We start from the raw sequence: 22024 nt of genomic DNA, 5'->3' as shown, positions 1-22024 counted from the left end.
CTTAACAACAGGTGACCCGTACGCTCGTTTTTCCTCCTATTCCATTAAAAAATGATTGTTTATTGAGTTTTCTCATTTTAGTGCCAATGGAGTGGGGTGATAAAGAGAAGCGCTGTGATTGCATTACACAAAGTAGGTATGAAGCCAAATTTAATTTTTAAAACTCTCCATACGCTTAGTATTAGTAAAATGAATGAGACCTCCTCTGTTTGTGACAGAAAATGATTTGGCCATCCACGCAGTGTTCGCACGAAAAAGATGGTCAAGGCAGTAAGGGGAAAAATTCGAAAAAACCCTGTCCGAAAGCAAAAGATTTTATCTCGGGAGATGAAGAGAGCACCTAGAACTATTTCGCGTATCTTAAAAGATGACTTAGAACTTGCAGCCTATAAGTGACGTACTGGTCATTTCTTAACTGATAATTTAAAAAAGTATAGGGTGGTAAAATCGAAATAACTACTGAACACACTTTAACTAACAAAATGACCGTATTTATGCTCAAAGCTCTAAGGAAGTTTTCCAATTAGTTGACAGAGTGCAACGTGGACACTATCCGACTTCAGTGATGGTTTGGTGGAGTGACTGAGCCATACTTTTGTGAAAAAGGTATCAAAACATCGGCACAAGTGTAACAAGATACTATAATTGAGAAGGTAGTGAACCCCAACACCATGTTCAATAACCAAGTATGATCCCTCCAGCAAGACTCGACGCCGGGTCATAGAGCTCGGTCTACGCAGTCTTGGTTTGATTTTTGAAACGAACGTTTCGGACTTCATCAGAACTGAAGACTGGTCGTCGTCTAGTCTCGATCTTAATCCGCTGGATTATGATTTGGGGCCAGTTTTGGCGAGTCCGGCTTACTCTACACGCCAGGATTATTTGGAGTCCCTAAAACAATCCATATGATTGGCAGTGAAGAATTTTCCCATGGAAAGAGTGCGTACTTCTGTTCATAAATAATACATAAGCCTTTTATATTTTAAATTGTTTATATTTATGTATTAAAGTAACACACTTTGAACATTGTTTTATATATTTTTTTATTTGTTTCAGTATTTATGGCTAGATTAGGTATATTAATATATTGCTTTAAAACTTCGTCTCTTTATAATTAATCAAGTGGAGTTTGGCTAGATGAAGAACTTTATACCTCCTGAATCTAATATATTTGTGTATTGTCCTTTATAGTCTAATTGCATGTATATTTGTTGCAGGTATAATAGAACAGAGTGTTTAACTGATGTGCCGCTGGCTTGTGGTGACATCGATTCAGCACCTATGGATAAATTTTGTTTAAGAAGTAATAAATTACGACTACCTACTACTTTAACCAAATATATTGGTTCAGGTTCCGTAAGAAAAAAAAACAATTATTTTGGTAAAATTGACATAAATGTCAAAATGAAATACCATGCGAGTGCACTACTAATAATTGTGACATGACATTAAAAACATAACCTTAATTGTTTAAATGTTTTACTTAATTTCCTATTATATAAAATATCCATAGGCTCGTAGTCAAATATTAAGTATATTTTAGTGGTATGATGTTTAAAATTTAACAAAATAAAAATGGGAAAGAAAACTAAAGTAGGAAAACAAAGAAAAGATAAATATTATCAGTTAGCTAAAGAAACAGGTATTTTTTATTATTCTGTTTTCTATTATTTTTGATATTATGTGAAAAAAGGTTCATTGTTTAATAATTAGTTAATACGGCTTCATTTGAAATATTCCAGGGTTTCGTTCAAGAGCAGCCTTCAAGCTAATACAACTCAATAGAAAATTCGGATTTCTACAAAAATCACGAGTATGTATCGATTTATGTGCTGCTCCTGGTGGGTGGATGCAGGTGGCCCACCAAAATATGCCGGTTTCAAGTGTAGTCATAGGTGTAGATTTGTTTCCCATAAAGCAAGTACCTGGCTGTATCAGTTTGACTGAGGACATTACAACTGAAAAATGTAAATCAGCAATTAAAAAGGAGATTAAAACGTGGAAAGCTGATGTTGTTTTGCATGATGGTGCTCCCAATGTTGGTCTTAATTGGATCCATGATGCCTATCAACAAGCAAGTCTCACCTTGAGTGCCCTTAAATTAGCAACCAATTTCTTAAGGCAGGGGGGGTGGTTTGTGACCAAAGTTTTCAGATCCAAGGATTACCATGCATTATTATGGGTATTGAAACAATTTTTTAAGAAAGTTCATGCCACAAAGCCACAGGCATCCCGTAATGAATCATCTGAGATTTTTGTTGTCTGCCAAGGCTATGTGGCTCCTGACAGTATTGATCCTAAATTGTTGGACCCTAAATATGTATTTGAAGATTTGGAAATTGTAAAGAAAAGCAAGAATAGTATATTACACCCTGAGAAACAAAAGAAAGCAAAAGCAGAAGGGTACAAAGAGAATGATTATACTACACACCACAAGGTTATGGTGACGGAATTTTTAGGTAATGATGATCCAATAGATCTACTTCAAGAATGTTCTCAGGTAATCTATCATATTTTCCTTTTTAATAAACTGAAATTACAATGTTATTGGTTTTTAGAGAGTTTAACAGATAAAACAATTGCTAATGGCTACTTGGAATTTCATGTATTGTTCTCAATTTAAGAAGCTCTCTTACACATGTAATGAGACAACCTTTAGATATAATTATTATTGGTGTGATCTAAACTTTGCTAGCATTCTATTTGCAGCAAAGATAATTTCTAACTGATTATTCCCATAAAAATTGAGAAAACATGAAACCAAGTACTGAGCTATAAGTTTCAGACCCCTTTAAGGAGTATAATAGTATATGAGTGTTGTATATAATTAGGAATTGTTGAACTGTAGCAATAATCAATGGAAGAGTCCTTAACAACTCAATTAAAACTAATAAATCCATCTTAAACTCGACTTTTGTTGTGCAGAATTTCAGGGTAAACAATACAGTGCAAAATATTTTGTTTACATTCGATTCTTCCATCAAAATTAGTACTAGTGTGATAAAATATTACATATGGTATATTTGCAGATTGTATTTGATGACAAAGAAATAGAGAATCATCCACTGACTACAATTGAAATCAAAGAATGCTGTAAAGATATCAAAGTTTTGGGTCGAAAAGATGTGAAATCAATTCTTAACTGGTTAAAACACATTAAAGATTGGAAAAATTCCCTGGGTGCTGAGGTAAGATTTTTCAACATGCCCAATTTATTTAGAAGATCTAGAAATCATTTTTGAGGTCTATGTTTAAAGTTTATCATGTTTTTATTATATTCACATTGTTTTGCCTGTGTATGTGTATGTAATTGCATTATACACAACTTTATACTTATAAGCTAAGTTTCATATGTAATAAATTATTCTTCAGGAAAAAAAAGAGGATGAAAAAGAGGAGGAAGTGGAGGCAGATAGTGATGAAAAAGATGAAGATGATGGAGTTGATGCTGAAGTTGCTGAATTACAGGTTTTTTTAATATTCCAAAACTTCAGTTTTTCAACGAACAACTAACAATAGTAGATATTAATGTATAAAATATAGTTTTGATATGAATGTACTTATTAATAATGTGTTGACGGCATCCACCATACATATAAGACAATCAGTCTTATATTGACATCTTCTATTCATTTTAATATATAATAGATTTTTTGTATAATTTGTTTTGTCATTAGGAAGAAGAGAAGCGCAGTTTAAAAAGAAAACGGAAGCAGCTAAATAAACAAAGACAAAAGTTAGCAGAGAAGATGAATCTTAAAATGGTTTTGAAAGGTGATGATGGGCCAATCTTGGAATGTAACGACATGTTCAGTTTGTCTGATATTAAGAATGCAAAGGTATAAAAAGAACTTAGATTTGGTTCATACTAAGGCATCAATACATGCTAAATTGCTTGTTTTTGTTCCACTTCTCTGTTATACAATAGTACAAAATACTCCTTATAATATACTAGACAAAGATTGCAAAGCAAATATAAAAATGTTTCTTAAGTGAACTTTTGAATGAAAATTTTTCTTATTGAATCTACCGCTACTTTGTAAAGGGTTGAGCTAATGAGAAGAAGTAGCAAGAAACTAATTGCTACTCTTTTATATCAAGATTTACATTTAAGTACATCAATGTACAAATCATTTCAAATTATAATATAATATGTAAAATGATGCAACAGACACACTCAAACGTCAAATAGTCAATGTCTTACACAAGTAAGTCAAAAAAGTAAATGTAAATTAATACAAAAGTTATTGAGTACAGTAGCTGCATCATCCACATACACCATTAATAAATAAATAAAGGTATTCTGTGAGTATTTTATAAGCGATTATAAATAAATAAATAGATATATATCCATACTTATATAAAACAACACAATAACTTTTAAGAATCTGAAACCGAGTCCCCGGCAACAGGATCATCCTGCCACCACAAGCAGCGCCCGTTCACAAGTATGACGCATGAGCCAGCCATCTCCTCCCTCAACCATATTTTAGGGAAGGGGACGACCCGTCCCATGTCGCCTCCACAAGCAGTGACATTTAAGCGAGCATGACGAAACCTGTTACAAGAACTCAGCAAACAAGAATAAAATAATCCTAGTCTAAATATCATGCAATACTCACCAAATACCATATAAGAGGTTTCCCAGTCCTTACTCATCGCTATTTAGACCCACTCTTTTGTACTTTTGATACTTTTTGACTAATTTAATTTGCCATAATGCCATCACACACCGTAACAAATTTTATTAAAAATTTGTTTATCCTTTTCTCTTTATAACCATTGGTATATTTTTTTTTTCTCTTTGTAACCATTGGTATTAATTTCAGCAATTGAATATGGTGATAGACCAACCACCAGACATAGTGGCAGAGCAAGATGACTCTGATGATGAGTTGAGAGTTAAACAGAAATATACAAAGTATGATGTAGAATCATCGAAGTTAGACTCTTCGGGGCTTTACTACAAAGACTCTGACAGTGAATTGGAAATGGAGTCAGATTCAGAAAGTGACCATGAAAAGGAGTCGCTTGGTAATAAAAAATTGAATTTGAATACATACCTTATATAACTATGTATAGGTTCCGTCACCATATTATGTAGATATATTACTTGAAGAAGTTATGATGAATGGTGATAAAATAATCACATGAAACCAAAATTTGTATTCTGTGAGCCATTTAATTTATATTTATTTAGAAGTAAATTATATAACATACTTACAAGAAACGTCTTGAACAAAAACGTTTGTGGAGTGCTTTGCATTCTACAGTGTGATTTACGATCATCATAAAATTTAATTTTAATGTACTTTTAATAATTATTTACAAACAACAACAAATGAAACAACTAACCACCATAATTTTTTTAAATTTGTTAATTAATGTGTTATGTTTTTGTAATTAGTGTTATTTAGTAGTTATGTTAGTTAATAAAAAAGGCATTCTGATTATTTAATAGTCTGGCGCTTTAATTAGGCCCACGCCTACCATCAACTTTTAATAAGCGATGCTATTCTGATACAGTTCAGTTTAGGTACCTAAACTGAATCACTAAAATTCGTACCACGAAGTGCCTATTACTGAATGGCGTTTGGATAGCTTATGAAGAATGAACTAAATAAATTTGTCTGGTCCGCGGTGTGAGAAAGAGTAGACGCTCTACAGTCGTTGCATAAGTTTGTCTCTCTTACTCGAAATGATATGATTTTAGCGGTTTTTTTGCGTAGAAAATACTAAAAATACATTTTAAAATTGAGCTTTATAGCGTCAAATTATAAACCATTAAGGCCTTTTTGTACTTATTAAATAATAGTAATAAAAATAACTATAATTCTTTGAATTACAAATGAAATGTATGCTTAGATGTTTTCGTAAAAATAACGAGTTATGAACGCACCTCCATTGATCTTTGATTTGACAGGAGAGTTCATTTTTTTTTAATTCGTTCTTGCGAACAGGCTATGGCCCGGGCCCTTACTGCCTCGTCTTTAGTATTTTCATTTTCGGTATTTATTTTCAGTATTTTGTTTTACAAAAAAGTCCAATAAAGTATTCTCATCTCATCTTTCATCAATAAAATATTCCTTTTCTGTATGTTTTCACTATTTTTTAAAAGTTATTAACAACACTATTCACTTTCCTCTAAGGAAGTACCAACTTTTTTCAAATCGCTCATTTTGACAAATAAGCTATCCAGTTTAGGTTGAAACATTACCTCATGGTATGAATGAATGAACGAATTAAATCAGTTTGCGATTCAACTGATATCATTTCGGTTTAGATAGAATTAGATAGCACTAATCACGTCGTGGTACGAAAGCAGTTCATTTTAGGTTGTCAAGTGAATCACAATAAGAGTTCATGGTAGGCCCGCAGTCCTTGCTAACAAGCTCCATGGATTTAAAGGGAAAAAACATTTCATTTCATTGTATAGTTATGTATGAAAGTCTAAATCATAAGAAATAATTTGTTTCAGCCTTTTCGGATTCAGAAAATGAATCTAAAAAAATTGATAAAATAACAAAATTAAACACATTACGGAACAGCAATATTGTGAAAAAACCAGTTAACACAAAGAACAATCCTTTGCTTACGGACTTGGATGATACAGACCCTGTGTCTAAGCGATCTATGAAAGCTGAACTCTGGTTCCAAAAGGATAGCTTTAATGATATTTCTGATGAGGAAGATGAAGGAGTGGACTTGGATAAATTGGCTGCAACATACAGAAATAAAGGTATTGTAGTGTTTTATATAATAGATTGGTCCAGCAGTTTCAGCTGCATAAAATTATGTCTTTCTTTTTTATGGAGTGTACAGGTCACCTGGTGTTAAATAATCACCGCCGCCCACATTCTCTTGCAACACCAGAAGAATCACAGGAGCGTTGCCGGCCTTTAAGGAAGGTGTACGCGTTTTTTTTTAAAGTACCCACGTCGTATCATCCGGGAAACATCATACATGGAAGTTCATTCTATAGCTTTGTAGTACGTGGAAGGAAGCCCCTTAAAAACCGCACTGTGGAGGATCGCCACACATCCGAATGGTGGGGATGATATCCTAATTTGTGTTGTGTCGTGCTAAGGTGGAATTCGTCGGCAGGAATCAGGTGAAACGGCCTTCGGAATTTATTGTCATAAAATACATATTGTCTCTTGTGTATAAGATATAAGCATAATGGGTATTCGTGGCTTGTTTTTAAATGCAGTAAAGATCAACTGTTTTGTAGAACATTGTGTTTACATTTCACTGATCATTACCCCAGCACACATGGATAAAGCAGTTCCAGAGCCCCACTCCCCGAATTTACATAAATCGATATTTAAGACTAGCTGAGTATCGCCTAGTGTTAGATAGCCTATACTGTACTATTTTAAATAAAAACACGCATGAGAAATACTAATAAATAATTACACATATCTGTCTGATAGGTAAAAACAATTTATTTTTATTTTAAGTGACCTGCTTCACTTCTAGGGTTCAATATACAAATCTTATTTTTGCTTAAAAGTTAAGACTGAGAATGTGTTATTTAAAGCAGCAGATTTAGAGACACTTGTAACACGTTAACAGTTAACTGCTAAGCTAAATGTCTGAATGCTACATGATCTGTAAATCTTGGTATGTTTGATCAAATCTCGAGGTGTGATGCCATCTTCAGGATGTAATTTACAGTTGGGAACCTGCTCAACCCCAACAATTGATACTATTATGAATTGACAGTACTTGCTTTGTTATATAAATAATTTGTTACAACTTTATAATTTTGTATACAGATAGATATTAAAATATAAAATAAAGATGTGTTTACACTGAACCATTAATTGTTAATACTGAACAGGGAAAAAAGTTGCTGAAGGCATTCCTACTGCACAGCAAAAAGGAACTAAAAGAAAAATAGATGCTGCGCCAGAAAGCTCAGATGAAGAATCATCAGATAGTGACTATGATGTGGAGGATAACATTGCACCTACTGATGGGAAAGTTGGTGCTAAAAAGAGTAAAAAAGATGGCTTTGAAGTTGTTTCTCAAGATCCAGGTAAGATAAAACTCACAAAGCTTGCAAATATTAGTAATAATGTAGATAAGAATCAGGTTTCCATAAAAAAAAATATTTTTCAAATCAGTTGTTAAACATCAGAGGCTATTTATGATTCGAAGATTAAATCTCTCGCATAGGCATCTTTCTTTTATACGGTCGTAACTTTCTATTGCCTTTAGTTTTAAATGTCAATTTAAAAAGCAAGAAAGCAGTTTTAATACATAGAATAAAATCAGATCGATTTCATACAAGGAAAAATCCGTACATCTTAACATTGAATTATCAAAAAATGGTTGTATATTGAAACGGGGTGCACTTAGGGGTAGATATCTATATTGGTTTTAAGGTAAAAGTATTTATTTAATTAAGATACTAAATTAATCTATGACACTTGGTTAATAACTATAATTAATGGTTCTATTTGTGAGTACGCGGATTTCTACTATTAATTGGTTAAAATGGTTACTCGGACCAGTCCTGTAATGATTCTAGACAAATGGTTAATGGTAACTAGGACCGGACCGATCAATGGTTACTCGCGTACCTACTGCCTTACTAAAGGCAACACATGGTTAAAAGTAATTAATATTATCTACTAAGCAATATTTGTAATATAAAGCTGTTCGATGGATTTACTTCAAACATTTATTAAATTTAATTACCAGTTTTAAATTCATTATTTTCACAAGAACAACATTTTTAAAATACTAAGTTTTCATTTCTAAATAAAGTAAGATAAAAGTAAAGTAAAGGGCTTAAGTATTTATTCATACATAACATACCTATATAAATAATAAAATTAACAAAAGAACAAAATAAAAATATGATATCACAAAAAGGACACCCACTCAACATGATATTTGAAATTTGTATTAGGATAACTCTAATTCCAACACTAACAGTGGATTTTCAGTGGGTGACAAGCTAACAGCAGCCATGGAACACAGTTCCTATTTTTAGGTCTTAAATGTAACTATGTAAGCAACTCAATTATAAATAGCAGTGCAATTATTCTCTCCCTCTCCAACTGTAATTTGGACAATACATATATGGCTTTTTAATTCTTTTTTGTTTACTTGAGTTCCACCTTTTACGGTGTTTGGGAGTTATTGTGACCTGAGGAACTACCATCAACTTTTAATAAGCGATGCGTATCCGATGCAGTTCAGTTTAGGTACCTTAACTGAATCACTAAAATTCGTACCATGAAGTGCCTTTTACTGAATGGCGTTTGGATCGCTTATGAAGAATGGACGAAATAAAATTGCGTTTCGAAACCTAAAATGATATCATTTTAGCGGTTTTTATACTAATAAAGTACTAAAAATACATTTTAAAATTGCGCTTTATATTGTCAAATTATAAACCATTAAGCCCTTTTTTGTACTTATTAAATAATAGTAATATAGTTCTTTGAATTACAAATTAAATGTTTGCTTAGGTGGTCGTTAAAATAACGAGTTATGAACGCACCTCCATTGATGTTTGATTAAAAAAATGTACTCTGTGGTCCTACCACAGAGTACATTTTTTTTAATTCGTTCTTGCGTACAGGCTATAGACGGGCCCTTACTGCCTCGTCTTTAGAATTTTCATTTTTGGTATTTATTTTAAGTATTTAGTTTTACAAAAAAGTCCAATAAAGTATTCTCATCAATAAAATTTTCCTCTTCTGTACGTTTTCACTATTTTTTAAAAGTTATTAACAACACGATTCACTGTCCTCTAAGGAAGTACCAACTTTTTTCAAATCGCGCATTTTGACAAATAAGCTATCCAGTTTATGTTGAAATAACACCTCAGTTTGCGATTCAATTGACATAATTTTTGACATTCAATTGACATCATTGCGATTTTATCAGTTGATTTGACGGCATCCTAAATTAGGTAGCTCTAATCACGTCGTGGTACGAAATAGAAAAGCAGTTCATTTTAGGTTATCAATTGAATCGGAATAAGAGTTCATGGTAGGCCCGCTGTAAGCCAAATTAGTTCGATATGTCCTAAATAATAGAGAATAAATTAGTCGGTAAAGTGTGACAGTGACGCCATCTATTGTCACAGTCGTGACAACGACGTTGATTTTGTATGTGACAAATGAAAATAAATATAATTTTGAAAATGTAAAAGATGGATTCGATCGTGTCGTGTTGGCTTTGGTTGACACACGTGTGGTGTTTTTCGGAGTGTTTTTTTTTGTTGAAAAGTGGCCGGTTTTTGTGTTTTACCTATTGTTTATTGGTGGTGGTGTAATTTAGTGTGTCGGGAATGGAGGTGGAACCCCCTCCGGTTCCACTAGATCCCGATGGGTCTAGAAATACGTCTCGACAGGCTGTCTCCTCTCGGAAGCGACATGTCGAATCCGATGAGCCCGCTACAGAAAGCGGGAAAAAATCAGGTTTAAATCCCCCCCAAGCGTCCGTACAAACTATGTACACGCATCCGTCGTTCGCTGAAGGCCCTAAAGGTTACAGTAAGGATGACAAAGGTCCGTTTATAGTTCACGTTTCCAGGGAGGTCTCGGACCCATCTGCAGGCACATCTATCCGTGCATTGAAGTTTGGACTATTCCTACACCAAAATAAATTCACGCACATTGTTAAGGACGGTGTTAAAAGTGTTGGCCGCAACAGAGTAAGTGTCGAATTTTCAAACGCTCAAGCAGCTAATGACTTTCTAAGTAACCAAATTCTGACTTTGACAAAATATAAAGCAGTAATTCCGACTTATAACATTACTCGGATGGGCCTAGTCCGAGGTGTCCCTGTAGACTGGTCTATGGAGGACTTTGTTGAATCCCTGGAACTGCCGATTGGCTGTGGCGAGGTTTTGAAAGCCCGCCGCTTAAACCGCAAGAACATCATTGAATGTATTGTAGAGTGGGTGCCCACTCAATCGGTTGTTTTGACTTTTAGAGGCCAGATGCTTCCCTCAAATTTTTTTTCATTTTATACGTCCCTCAGTGCCTGAATTGCTGTTGTTTTGGCCACGATAAAGCATAGTGTAGGTCTAAGCCCAGGTGTTACAGATGTGCCCAGCTCCACACAGGCGAGTCCTGCGATGTTCCAAAAGAAAAAGCTTCCTGCTTGCATTGCTCAGGCAGTCATTTTGCGTCGGATAAGAACTGTCCAGAGTTTTTACGCCAAGAAAACATAAAGCGTATTATGTCTCAGGATAATATATCGTATTAAGATGCATCGGCTCGTTTCCCCCCAGTCCGCAGGTCATATGCGGAGATGACAAGGGAGTTCTTCTCCTCTCGTACATTCTCCCCTCTGCCCGTTAACTCTTCCCAACCTACCAACCCAGCTCCAACCCTAAAAGATCCTATCGGGAGACAATTATTCGTTCTCCTCGACTCCGTACTCCCTTAGCAAAGGGTTACAATAAGCAGGCCCATGACGCTCTTCCCAATGGCTGTGCTCTTGGCAACAGCCAAACCGACTTCCTTCAATCCCAAGGAAAAATGTTAGAAGACCTTTCGTCATTGTTCCTCAGCATCGTTGCTCCATGCAGCGAACTTCCATTACCGCCCAACGTTGCCCAAAATCTAACCCGTCTTTTTAAGATCTTGAACAATGGCCCCAACAGTTCTTCTGCAATGGAACTGTAAAAGTATCCGTTCTAAGAAACAAGATCTTATATCATTAATTAACCTTCATAGCCCTGTTATAATTGCCATCTCGGAGACATGGCTGAGACCTGGAGCCCGATTTCGAGTCCCTGGTTTCTTCTGTTTGCGGGATGACAGAGATGACGGCTATGCGGGTAGTGCAATTTTCATTCGGCAAAACATTTCTTTTTCTTCTATTCCTATCCCCCCTCACAGTAATCAGATTAATGCTGTTGCTGTGAGAGCTGTAAATATTTCCTTCCTCTCTTTGTATATTCCACATCCATGCCCCCCTCCCTTATTCCAGAAATTGAAACTATTCTAACTTCTCTCCCCAGTCCCACTGTGATTATGGGTGATTTTAACGCCCACCACACTTTGTGGGGGAGTTACAACTGTGACGGGTTTGCTCCGTTGTTGGTTGACATCTTTGAGGATATGAATCTTTGTATCCTGAATAATGGCTCTCCGACCCGCAGAGTTTACCCCAATCAGAACCAAAAATTGGCAGAAGATCTATCCATTTCTTCAACTTCCCTTGCATCTCAGCTATCCTGGCAAACTCTTCCTACTACCTATGGTAGCGACCACTTCCCTATTATGCTTACTCTAAATAATAAGTCAATTCCTCTCCCCAATCCCCAACCCCTTACTAAAATATAAATTGCGGAACGCAGATTGGTCTCGCTATGCTTCAAACCGTGGATGATTTGTTGAACTCCCTTCCTGACCTTCAGTGTGATGGTAATCTCTTGACTTACTATGAACAGTTTGTCAAATCTCTTATTTCTTCGGCCGATTCCAATAATCCCCGTAAAAATCTTTCTGTCTCATATAACTTGCCTTCCCGTCCCTGGTGGGATGGGGAGTGCAAAGACTTGTTCAATGAGAGAGTGGCAGCAGAGAAAGAGTACGCAGCCCAAATGACAGAAGAGAACTTCATAAAATATAAACGTATTGGTGCTAAAACTAAAAGGATGGTATCAAAAAAGAAAAAGCTTGGCAGGGACTAAGTTCTGTGAATCACTTAACCCCAGATCGCCTTCTTCTATTGTTTGGCTAAACATAAGAAGATTGCGCAGAACCCTTAACTACTCCGATCCAAACTCCAACAATCCATCTGAGTGGCTTAGTACTTTTGCTGACAAACTTGCTCCACCATATGTTCCCCGCTATTTCTACGCCAGCACCCATAATGTGCGAAATGGATGCTCCCTTTTCTTTTTCAGAGCTTCAGATTGCTCTTGGAGGTCTAAAAGATTCATCCCCTGGAGAAGATGGCGTTCCCTACTCTTTTTTGGTAAATTTAAAGAACATATCTAAATATTCCTTTCTAAATTTGATTAATGGTTTTTCTGAAAAAGGAATAATTCAAGATTCCTGGAAGTCTCAAATAGTGATCACTCTTCTCAAGCCTGGGAAAAAAGCATCGTCCACCTTAGCAAAAGTTACGGAGATCCTCCTTAAGAACCGATTAAAGTGGAATTATGGAAGGCAGATGACTGCTGGCCGCTTCGCATTTCGGTTTCCGCAAGGGCCTCAGTACTGCAGACAGCCTCAGTATACTGAATACAGACATTCGAACTGCCTTTGGTAAGGGTGAATACCTTGTGGGTGTTTTTATCGATGTAACCTCTGTATATGATAAATGTACTTCTTCCGTTGCTCAGGTAAAAACTGCACCAGCTGAGTGTACCGCCGAGGATAACACATTACATATGTAACCTGCTTTCTGGCAGGTCAGTTATAGTAAAACACCAGTCTTCCAGTATCCCACCCAGAGTAGTGTGGAAAGGTCTTCCCCAAGGCTCTGTTCTCAGTCCTTTGCGATACAGCATATATACTCAGGATCTAGATTTGTCCGTTAATAATTTTTGTAACATCTTGCAGTATGCTGATGATATTGTCATTTATCATAGCTCAGGCTCTGTAAAGGAAATATCCCAATGCCTCAACTCTGCTTTGTACTATTTAGGGCAATGGCTCTCCGACCACGGCCTATCTTTGTCAGTGACTAAATGCCAGGCAGTTGTGTTTACAAGGAAGAGATCTATCCCTACCTTTAGCTTTTACTATGAGGACCAACTCATCAACTTGGTAGATAAGGCAAAGTTCCTTGGAGTTTTCCTTGATTACAGACTGAACGGATTGGCTCATACCGAATATGTAATTAATAAATGTGAAAAGGGCATCAATGTTCTACGCGCAGTAGCGGGGTGTCTTCCCCCACTAACGCTCTACAAGTCGAATGTGTTGATCCTCCTTTACATCTCCGACGGCAATACCTATGTGACCGGTTTGCCAGCAAAATGTTACAGCTTTCCTTCCACCCATTGTGGACCAAATTGGACCAGCTATCTCAAGTCCTTAGCTCACGCAATCCCTCTTCTTATCTATTTGATAGTTTCCGTAAGTTTACCAATCTCCCTCATCTCTTGTTATCTTTATCGATGAGTCCTCTATTCTCCACATCATATAGAGCCCTGGTTTTAAATCCTTCCGTCGTTACTCTTCTTGGTTCTGATCTTGGTTTGTTCAAAAGAGCCCCCGATACTAATTCGAAATTTCAATGCTTAGTTCATCAGAACTGGTCAAATCACCTTCTTATCTACCCTGATGCTTCAAAGTTGTGTTGGCGCAGCCTGCTGGGTCTTCGGTGTTTACAGGGAGGCCGTTGCCTTATTAGAAGCAATCCTATTTACCCGCTCCCATAACCTGAATCAAACTGTTATTTTTACTGACTCCCTTAGTTGTTTATCATCCATCAAGGAAAACCCATTCCGGAGTAAGTCAAGACATCCAATTATTCTTCAGATTAGGGAGGCTCTATTTTCCTGTCATCAAAATGGAATAGACTTAACACTTGTCTGGATTCCAGGTCATTCTGGCATTGCAGGCAATGAAACAGCAGACTCTTGTGCTAAATCTGCTATTACAAATGGGTTCTTATGAATATTTTAAAAATAGTTCCCAAGATCTGAGTGCACTTTCTAAAACTTATCTCGACAAGTCCTGGAATACATACTGGAATGATTCAAAATTGGTTAAAGGTAAATTCTATGCCTCGGTCCAACCAGATATACCAAGGCGTCCATGGTTTTTTTCTCATAGACATGCAGACATATTATATTTTACCCTGTGCTGCCCCGGGGCGTAAAAAGAATAGGGTAGTCCCAGGTCCAAGGGTGTCGTAAGAGGCGACTACGGGCTTTTTGAAAGTGGGAGAGTCACGCTGCCGTCTTATGATGTCAGCACAATCGGGCCAGACTCGTCCGGGTTACTTACCACACTCGCACAGAATACCGGCGTGAAGTAGCGGCCTAGTGCCGCTATGTTTCGCATAGGTTAGTGTCGAGGACCGGAGGCCATCCCTTGCCCCCATCCCATCGAACTTGGGTTGCGGCGCTGGGCTCAAAGGATCCGAACTGCAAAGTTCTGAAGAGGAAATATAACCGTGCCTCCAGATTTTTTAAGCGGCAAATCGCCCGTGCGAAATCGAGCAGCTTTCCAGTTACCCGACCGGAACACGCAAGTTCTGGTCGTTGTCGAAAGCTGCTCTTGGTAACTTCAACCAGCCGTCCATGCCGCCGTTGCACACGAGGAATGACACCCTGGCCCATACGGCAAAAGAGAAAGCCGATCTCCTGTGCACTCGTTTTGCCTCCAACTCGACTCTTGACGACAACGGAAAAACACCGCCGACCATCCCGCGGCGATGAGCTCCATGCCTGAAGTACAGTTCAGACAGAAAACTGTTCGGCGAGCTCTGTTTTCGTTGGACGTCAGGAAGTCGAGCGGGCCGGATGGCATTTCTCCAATCGTGCTGAGAACGTGTGCCCCTGAGTTGACGCCGGTGCTAACGCGTTTATTCCGGCACTCTTATTCTAAAGGCGTAGTCCCTGATTCATGGAAGTCAGCCCTTGTCTATCCGATCCCAAAAAAAGGAGACAGTTCGGATCCGGCAAACTACAGGCCTATCGCTATTACCTCCCTACTCTCCAAAATCATGGAGACCATAATTAACCGCCAGCTCTTGGTATACCTTGAGGGTCACCAGTTGATCAACGACCGGCAGTACGGCTTTTGCCATGGTCGGTCGACTGGCGATCTTCTGGTATACCTAACACATAGATGGGCGGCGGCTATTGAAAGCAAGGGGGAAGGCCTGGCAGTTAGCCTGGATATAGCGAAGGCCTTTGATCGTTTATGGCACAAGGCGCTCCTCGCTTCTTCCATCATTTGGGCTTCCCGAGAGCTTATGCAAGTGGACCTCCAGCTTCCTCACTGGGCGCAGCATACAGGTCGTTGTCGACGGATATTGCTCGAACCCGAAGCCCGTGAATGCTGAAGTGCCCCAAGGCTGTGTTCTGTCTCCCACGCTGTTTCTTCTGCATATCAATGATATGTTGGACTCCGCCAACATACATTGCTATGCAGGTGACAGCACTGGTGATGCCGTATACACGGGCCATGCAGGTCTCTCTTGGGAAAACGTCGATCAATGCCGGGAGAAACTTGTGTCTTCTATCGAGTCCTCTCTCGAGAAGGTCGCGGAATGGAGTAAGTTGAACCTTGTCCAATTTAACCCCCAGAAGACTCAAGTTTGCGCGTTTACCACTAAAAAAACCCCAATTGCCGTATCACCGCTCTTCGAGAACATTTCCCTAAAAGCCTCGCCTAGTATCGGAATACTGGGTCTCGAAATCTCGAGCGATTGCCAATTCCGTGGCCATCTGGAGGGCAAAGCCAAATTGGCTTTGAAGAAACTGGGCGTCATAAATAGAGCACGGCAATACTTCAAGCCGGCCCTACGGCCTACATTCTAGCGCTCTACAAAGCGCAGGTCCGGCCTCACATGGAGTATTGCTGTCATCTCTGGTCTGGCGCACCCCAGTATCAGCTCGATCCATTTGACCGCGTGCAACGCAGAGCAGCTCGAATTGTCGGGGACCTAGCGCTCTGTGAACGGCTGGATCACTTGGCGTTGCGTAGAGACGTCGCTTCATTGTGTGTCTTGTACCGCATTTATCACGGGGAGTGTTCCGAAGAGCTGTTTAACCTGATTCCTGCCGCCGAATTTCACTTTCGCACGACACGCCACAAGTTAGGATATCATCCCCACCATCTGGATGTGTGGCGGTCCTCCACAGTGCGGTTTTCAAGGAGCTTTCTTCCTCGTACTACGAAGGTGTGGAATGAGCTTCCTTGTGCGGTGTTTCCGGGACGATACGACATGGGTACCTTCAAGAAAAGCGCGTACACCTTCATTCAAAGGCCGGCAACGCTCTTGTGATTCCTCTGGTGTTGCAAGAGAATGTGGGCAGCGGTGATCACTTAACACCAGGTGACCCGTACGCTCGTTTGTACTCCTATTCCATAAAAAAAAGATGGGTTACCTCCACAATGGTCTTGGTCATTCCAGCACACCTGTCCACCTGCACAAGATCAGAGCTAGAGATCATTCCTTGTGTGAATGTGGCTTGGACGACGGTACTGTATCTCATATAGTATTTTCCTGTCCTTAACTTCTTCATCCCCTTTATTATATTCTTCCACCGAAATTTCCCCGTCCAGTCCAGTAAACGTTGAATGTTTATTAACGTCTGTGTTTACTCCATATTGTAATTTTTTATGTAGATATGTGAAATATAATAATATTAAGCTGTAAATATGTAATGTAGAGTGTATTTTGTATAATATTGTGTTGTTCCAGGCTAGAAACTAACCATATAAAATATCTCTATACTCAAAAAACCTGCCACTTATAAATTATCCAAATTAAATTTATACAAAATTTCCATTCATAACGTGTCTCTTCTATTCCACTCGACATTGGCGAAATAATTTGCGCCCAACTGGTGCAGCCACACGCCATATCACAAAAATTTTATTGAAATGTAAAAGATTTATAGACCAGTGCCGAAGCCTTTGAAAATGATAAAAAGTGAAACAAAATAATAGTAGGATGAAACCCATTGGTAAAGGACGAGAATATAACAAAAATTAAGGGAAAAATAAATTACACGCGATTTGAGGTCGAGAAGTGGAAAAGGGGGGGTGTTTTAGGGTAAAAAACGGTTTATCTCGATTTCCGGCAAAACTACAAGTCCTGTGGCAAAAAGTTAATTGGCAAAGTTGTAGGTAATAAAGAGATCTACAACTTTTGTAATTACACTTTTTTTACATAACTTCAAAATTTAGGTGAAAAATTCAAAAAACCATGTTTTTGGTTTTTTATTTATATCTTTTTCAAAAAAAAATTTTTTCTACGAAATTTGGTGAAAACTTACCTTATTATGTCCCAAATACACTGTAATTTATTTGATTTAAAATATTTATTGTTTCGCCTTATTTTAACTTAATATCAAAAAAGCACCCTAATTTTCAATCCAAAATTCTGACGTCAAAATATCAGCTTTTTTCAAAAAAATTGGGGGCTTTTTGTTCGTTGAAATATCTACTTTCTGATGGTGTAAAAAAAAATATAAATTACAATTGTAAATGTTCGGAAAATTTAAGTCCAACAAAAGGCATTTCATACAGATTTCATATATGTTGTTTCGTAGCAGCAAAAATATGGATTACGATTAATCAAATCTATTTATAAATGTAAAAAGGATAATGATTCAGTGTTAAATAAACCTTTTTTTTCAATTTTATTGATTTTCTAATCCATATTTTTGCTGCTCCTTAATAACAGGTGTGAATTCTTTATGAAATGCCTTTTGTTGGACTTAAATTTTCCGAACATTTACAATTGTAATTTATATTTTTTTTTACACCATCAGAAAGTAGATATTTCAACGAACAAAAAGCCTCAATTTTTTTTGAAAAAAGCTGATATTTTGACGTCAGAATTTTCGATTGAAAATTAGGGTGCTTTTTTACAAATACATGCGCCTAAGGAGTATGTAGTAATAATTTGAGTACATATTTATTTACCTTTTACAGAGTTAAAAAGATTAAAGAAATCTTTGAAAATGGATGCAGAAACGTTAGCGCTAGGCACAATGATCGCTACGTCCAGAAAATTTAAACGCGACCTTGTGGATGATGGCTGGAATCGATACGCATTCAACGACAAGAACCTGCCAGACTGGTTCCAGGAAGATGAAAAGAAACACATGAAAAAAGAAGTACAAGTTCCAGAGGTACGTTATGTTATTGTATATCAAGCATTTCATATTTTAGACATCATTTAACTGTGGGGCTCGATTGACTGTGGGTGATTATTGCTTCATCATCACTTTAAGGTTTCTTTGTGAGTGTTATTTTTAGCGTATGGTAAAAGGCAGTCTTCTTTCCTCAAATGCCTGGTGTGTACGATGCCTGGTCAAATTCCTATATTCATGAACGATGCGGGAGTCGCCCCCACTTCTCGAGTTCGGTCCGGTGGATTTACATACTCGCATACATATGCTCGCGTTCCATCCAAGCTCTTACCAACTGAGCTAACTGTCTGAGTGAAGCATCGATCGTAAATGTTTGTCTTATTCAACTCTCGGGTCTGGAGCCACACTCCATCTTCAGGATCTACTTTACGGTATACATTTCGGTCGATGCGTCACTCGGACGGTTAGCTCAGTTGGTAAGAGCTTGGATGGAACACGAGCATATGTATGCGAGTATGTAAATCCAATTTGTATATTTAATCCCAAAAGTGAGGGATATCCCTTGAAAATAACAAACTGTTTAATTAATAAATAGTTACTAATTTGACCTTTAGTAATGACCACGTCCATGTTTACGAAGCATCCTAACACAAACAATGAATTGATGTATCCACTAACCGATATTATATTTTTATTTATTTTGATGCGAATTTAATCTTGAATATTATTTTCCTTCATTGTATGCAGCGCCTAACAAATTAATTTGTTTCATTTGCTACAATTATTCTAAAATACACTTCTCCATCCTTCAAAAACTCTTTAAAATCCTTTTTGCTCTAAAGAGTTTAAAGCTTTTTTTTCGAACATACGGCAGTAAAACTGTAAAGACGGTTCTATGCCGTAACGTTTAAGCGCTTAAAATTATTTACATTTTGATATGACAATAGTTTAAATTAGTTTTTTTTATTTTTTGTGTCAAGCTAAAATATAATTTTTTATTAATAATTCTAAAGCCTTATTATATTTGTAACGTTAAGATGCTCTATATATTCAGTTACATGATAATTTTGACATAAGTATATATATAAATACTAGCAGTATTCTGCATGCGTTAGAATTCCACGTTAAGTATGAAGAAATAAAGAGAAGTAGAGTCGGAAATCATCACAATCTGATCAAAGGTTTCGGAACGCATAGGGAACGAACATATAAACATTTTTTTTTACCATAAGGGTTGTTGACTACGCCTAGCAAAGATATATTTTGTACATATATAATAGGTATTATAATTTCTAATCTATATTTTAATTATATTATAAGCAAAATGTTAATTTGATTGCGATTTCCGTTGCGTTAATGTTTTCGTAAACATTGACACAGGAAATTATAGTTTTCGTTTAGATCGAGTTTTATGAAAAGTGCGTGTTGCTTTAAATTGCGGAGTTGTACGCGCCGACATGTTTTTTTTAATGAATTTGGCGACAACAAGCCTTTGATTCGACGGGTTGGGTGTGCAGACATGTCGGCATAATTATTATAGTTACTAGTTTATGTGAAGTTATCAGCGATGCATCGAAAATTCCCGTTTTGATTTTTTGCTTTTATTGATTGCAGAAATTCAAAGAGGAATACAAAAACAGGATGCAAGACATAAATGCGAGGCCAATTAAGAAAGTCATCGAAGCCAAAGCTAGGAAGAAGAAACGCATGATAAAAAAAATGGAGCGCGCAAAGAAGAAGGTTGAAGCTGTTATGGACAACGCAGATATGTCCGAGCGAGAAAAGGCGCAGCAGGTGAGACAACTATATAAAAAGGCCCAATCGGATGGCAAAAAGAAGGTGACATATGTCGTGGCAAAGAAACACACTACTGCGAAACGTATGAAACGACCGTCGGGTGTTAAAGGACAATACAAGGTGGTTGACCCGAGAATGAAAAAAGATATGAGAGCGCAAAAAGCTAAGGAGAAGACAAAAGGACGCGGTAAAAAAGCAAAGGGAATGAAGCCAAAAAGTAAGCCGGCTAAACAGAGAGGTAAAAAAGCAAAGTAAAGGTGAAGAGACTTGTAACAATGTAAATAAATTATGAATAAAGCATTGTTCAATAATTTGATTTTTCTTGTGTCTAATTCATAGATATAATACATTTGTCGTTTTCGTACTTAGAAGTTCAATTCGTTTACTATTTTAATAGTTGAGATTGTAAAGTAGTAACAATTTTGACTAAACATGTGGGTTCGATTCCTGTTCAAGCCAAATGTAAATATTTCACATCTGCGCGACAATGTTTACGTATATGTCACGCAATTTCGAAAAGTAAAGCAAGTCATTATTGCCTTTCAAAACGCAGAGTAATCGTATGTATAAATTGTAAAATCCCCTTAGGGAACAATGACGTTCTATACATATAGATTGTCTATACAAAATCAAAGCCGAAATATGGCACATATCGTACGGCTTCGACCGATATGTCTATAGATTTCTGCGTTTACTTCAGTTGCATATTATTGGTCTATAGGCAGCAATGTAAACATTTATTCAGTTTAAGCTGCGTATTTTTAATTTAGAACCCGATTTGGACAGTGACATCAGTGGAGTAGCAGTTTAAAAGAGGGTTATTTAAATTATAAATATGGCTAATTTGGACTTTTGTATGTGCATCAATTTGACTAAACATCAGCATGAACTTTTAAACGCTTAAGTCTTTTAGTGGTGAAATATAAATCAACCTCGAGGAAATGATTCGAACAAATACCACTCGACTTATTTGGTTTGTAAAATTCTTCACATCTCTCTCTTGCTAGCAACTGGCGCCAATTCTCTTTCACTATCTCGTGGAAAGCTGAAAAGATTAGCTTTTACACATTTGTGGTGTAAATAAGTATCAATTATCACTAGGTAACGATACGTCTATGATACCGTGTAAATAGCACTTGCTTGTTATTGTTCACGTTCTTGTAAGCCCTTCATATTCACTGGCAATGACTTTCTGTGCACAAAATACAATATTGCTAACCATTGTTTACTGGACCTTTAAAAAATAAATATTAAAAAGAGTGAATCTATAGTTTTCATTTCTGACTGTGTGCTTGTCGCGTCCTTTAATCTGACTCATTCCGTCAAGCGGGAGAGAAAGGGATGTGAATACTTGTCAATAATTGTATCATATTTAATGAAATACTATTAGTTTCACTAAATTATTTACGCTTTTTGCCAAGCCATCTTATACGAATAAAATAACTTACCGGTGATAAG

At 37.1% G+C, this 22024-nt stretch overlaps 1 protein-coding gene across 1 annotated transcript; it reads left to right on the top strand.

The window, feature by feature from the left end:
* The first annotated feature begins 1431 nt into the window (after positions 1 to 1431).
* LOC126966918 (pre-rRNA 2'-O-ribose RNA methyltransferase FTSJ3) lies at positions 1432 to 20877 on the top strand. Its single transcript, XM_050811206.1, has 10 exons — positions 1432 to 1642; positions 1743 to 2500; positions 3030 to 3188; positions 3373 to 3468; positions 3678 to 3839; positions 4830 to 5034; positions 6479 to 6739; positions 7844 to 8041; positions 18609 to 18808; positions 20384 to 20877. The coding sequence occupies exons 1-10, from the start codon at positions 1576 to 1578 to the stop codon at positions 20819 to 20821; spliced, it is 2544 nt and encodes an 847-aa protein (XP_050667163.1). The 5' UTR covers positions 1432 to 1575; the 3' UTR covers positions 20822 to 20877.
* The last annotated feature ends 1147 nt before the right edge of the window (positions 20878 to 22024 follow it).

Source organism: Leptidea sinapis, chromosome 11 (genome assembly GCF_905404315.1).
Source record: "Leptidea sinapis chromosome 11, ilLepSina1.1, whole genome shotgun sequence".
NCBI classification, from domain to species: Eukaryota; Metazoa; Arthropoda; class Insecta; order Lepidoptera; family Pieridae; genus Leptidea; species Leptidea sinapis.
Note: the sequence above shows the minus strand (reverse complement) of the source record. Positions and strands in the feature narration are given on the sequence as shown.

Bases quoted from the DNA above. Each gene is read 5' to 3' on its own strand.
- LOC126966918 (XM_050811206.1), top strand. From the start codon at position 1,576: ATGGGAAAGAAAACTAAAGTAGGAAAACAAAGAAAAGATAAATATTAT. The intron at 3,469-3,677 runs GTTTTTTTAATA...TTTTGTCATTAG, and splicing joins CTGAAGTTGCTGAATTACAG to GAAGAAGAGAAGCGCAGTTT. The intron at 8,042-18,608 runs GTAAGATAAAAC...TACCTTTTACAG, and splicing joins AGTTGTTTCTCAAGATCCAG to AGTTAAAAAGATTAAAGAAA.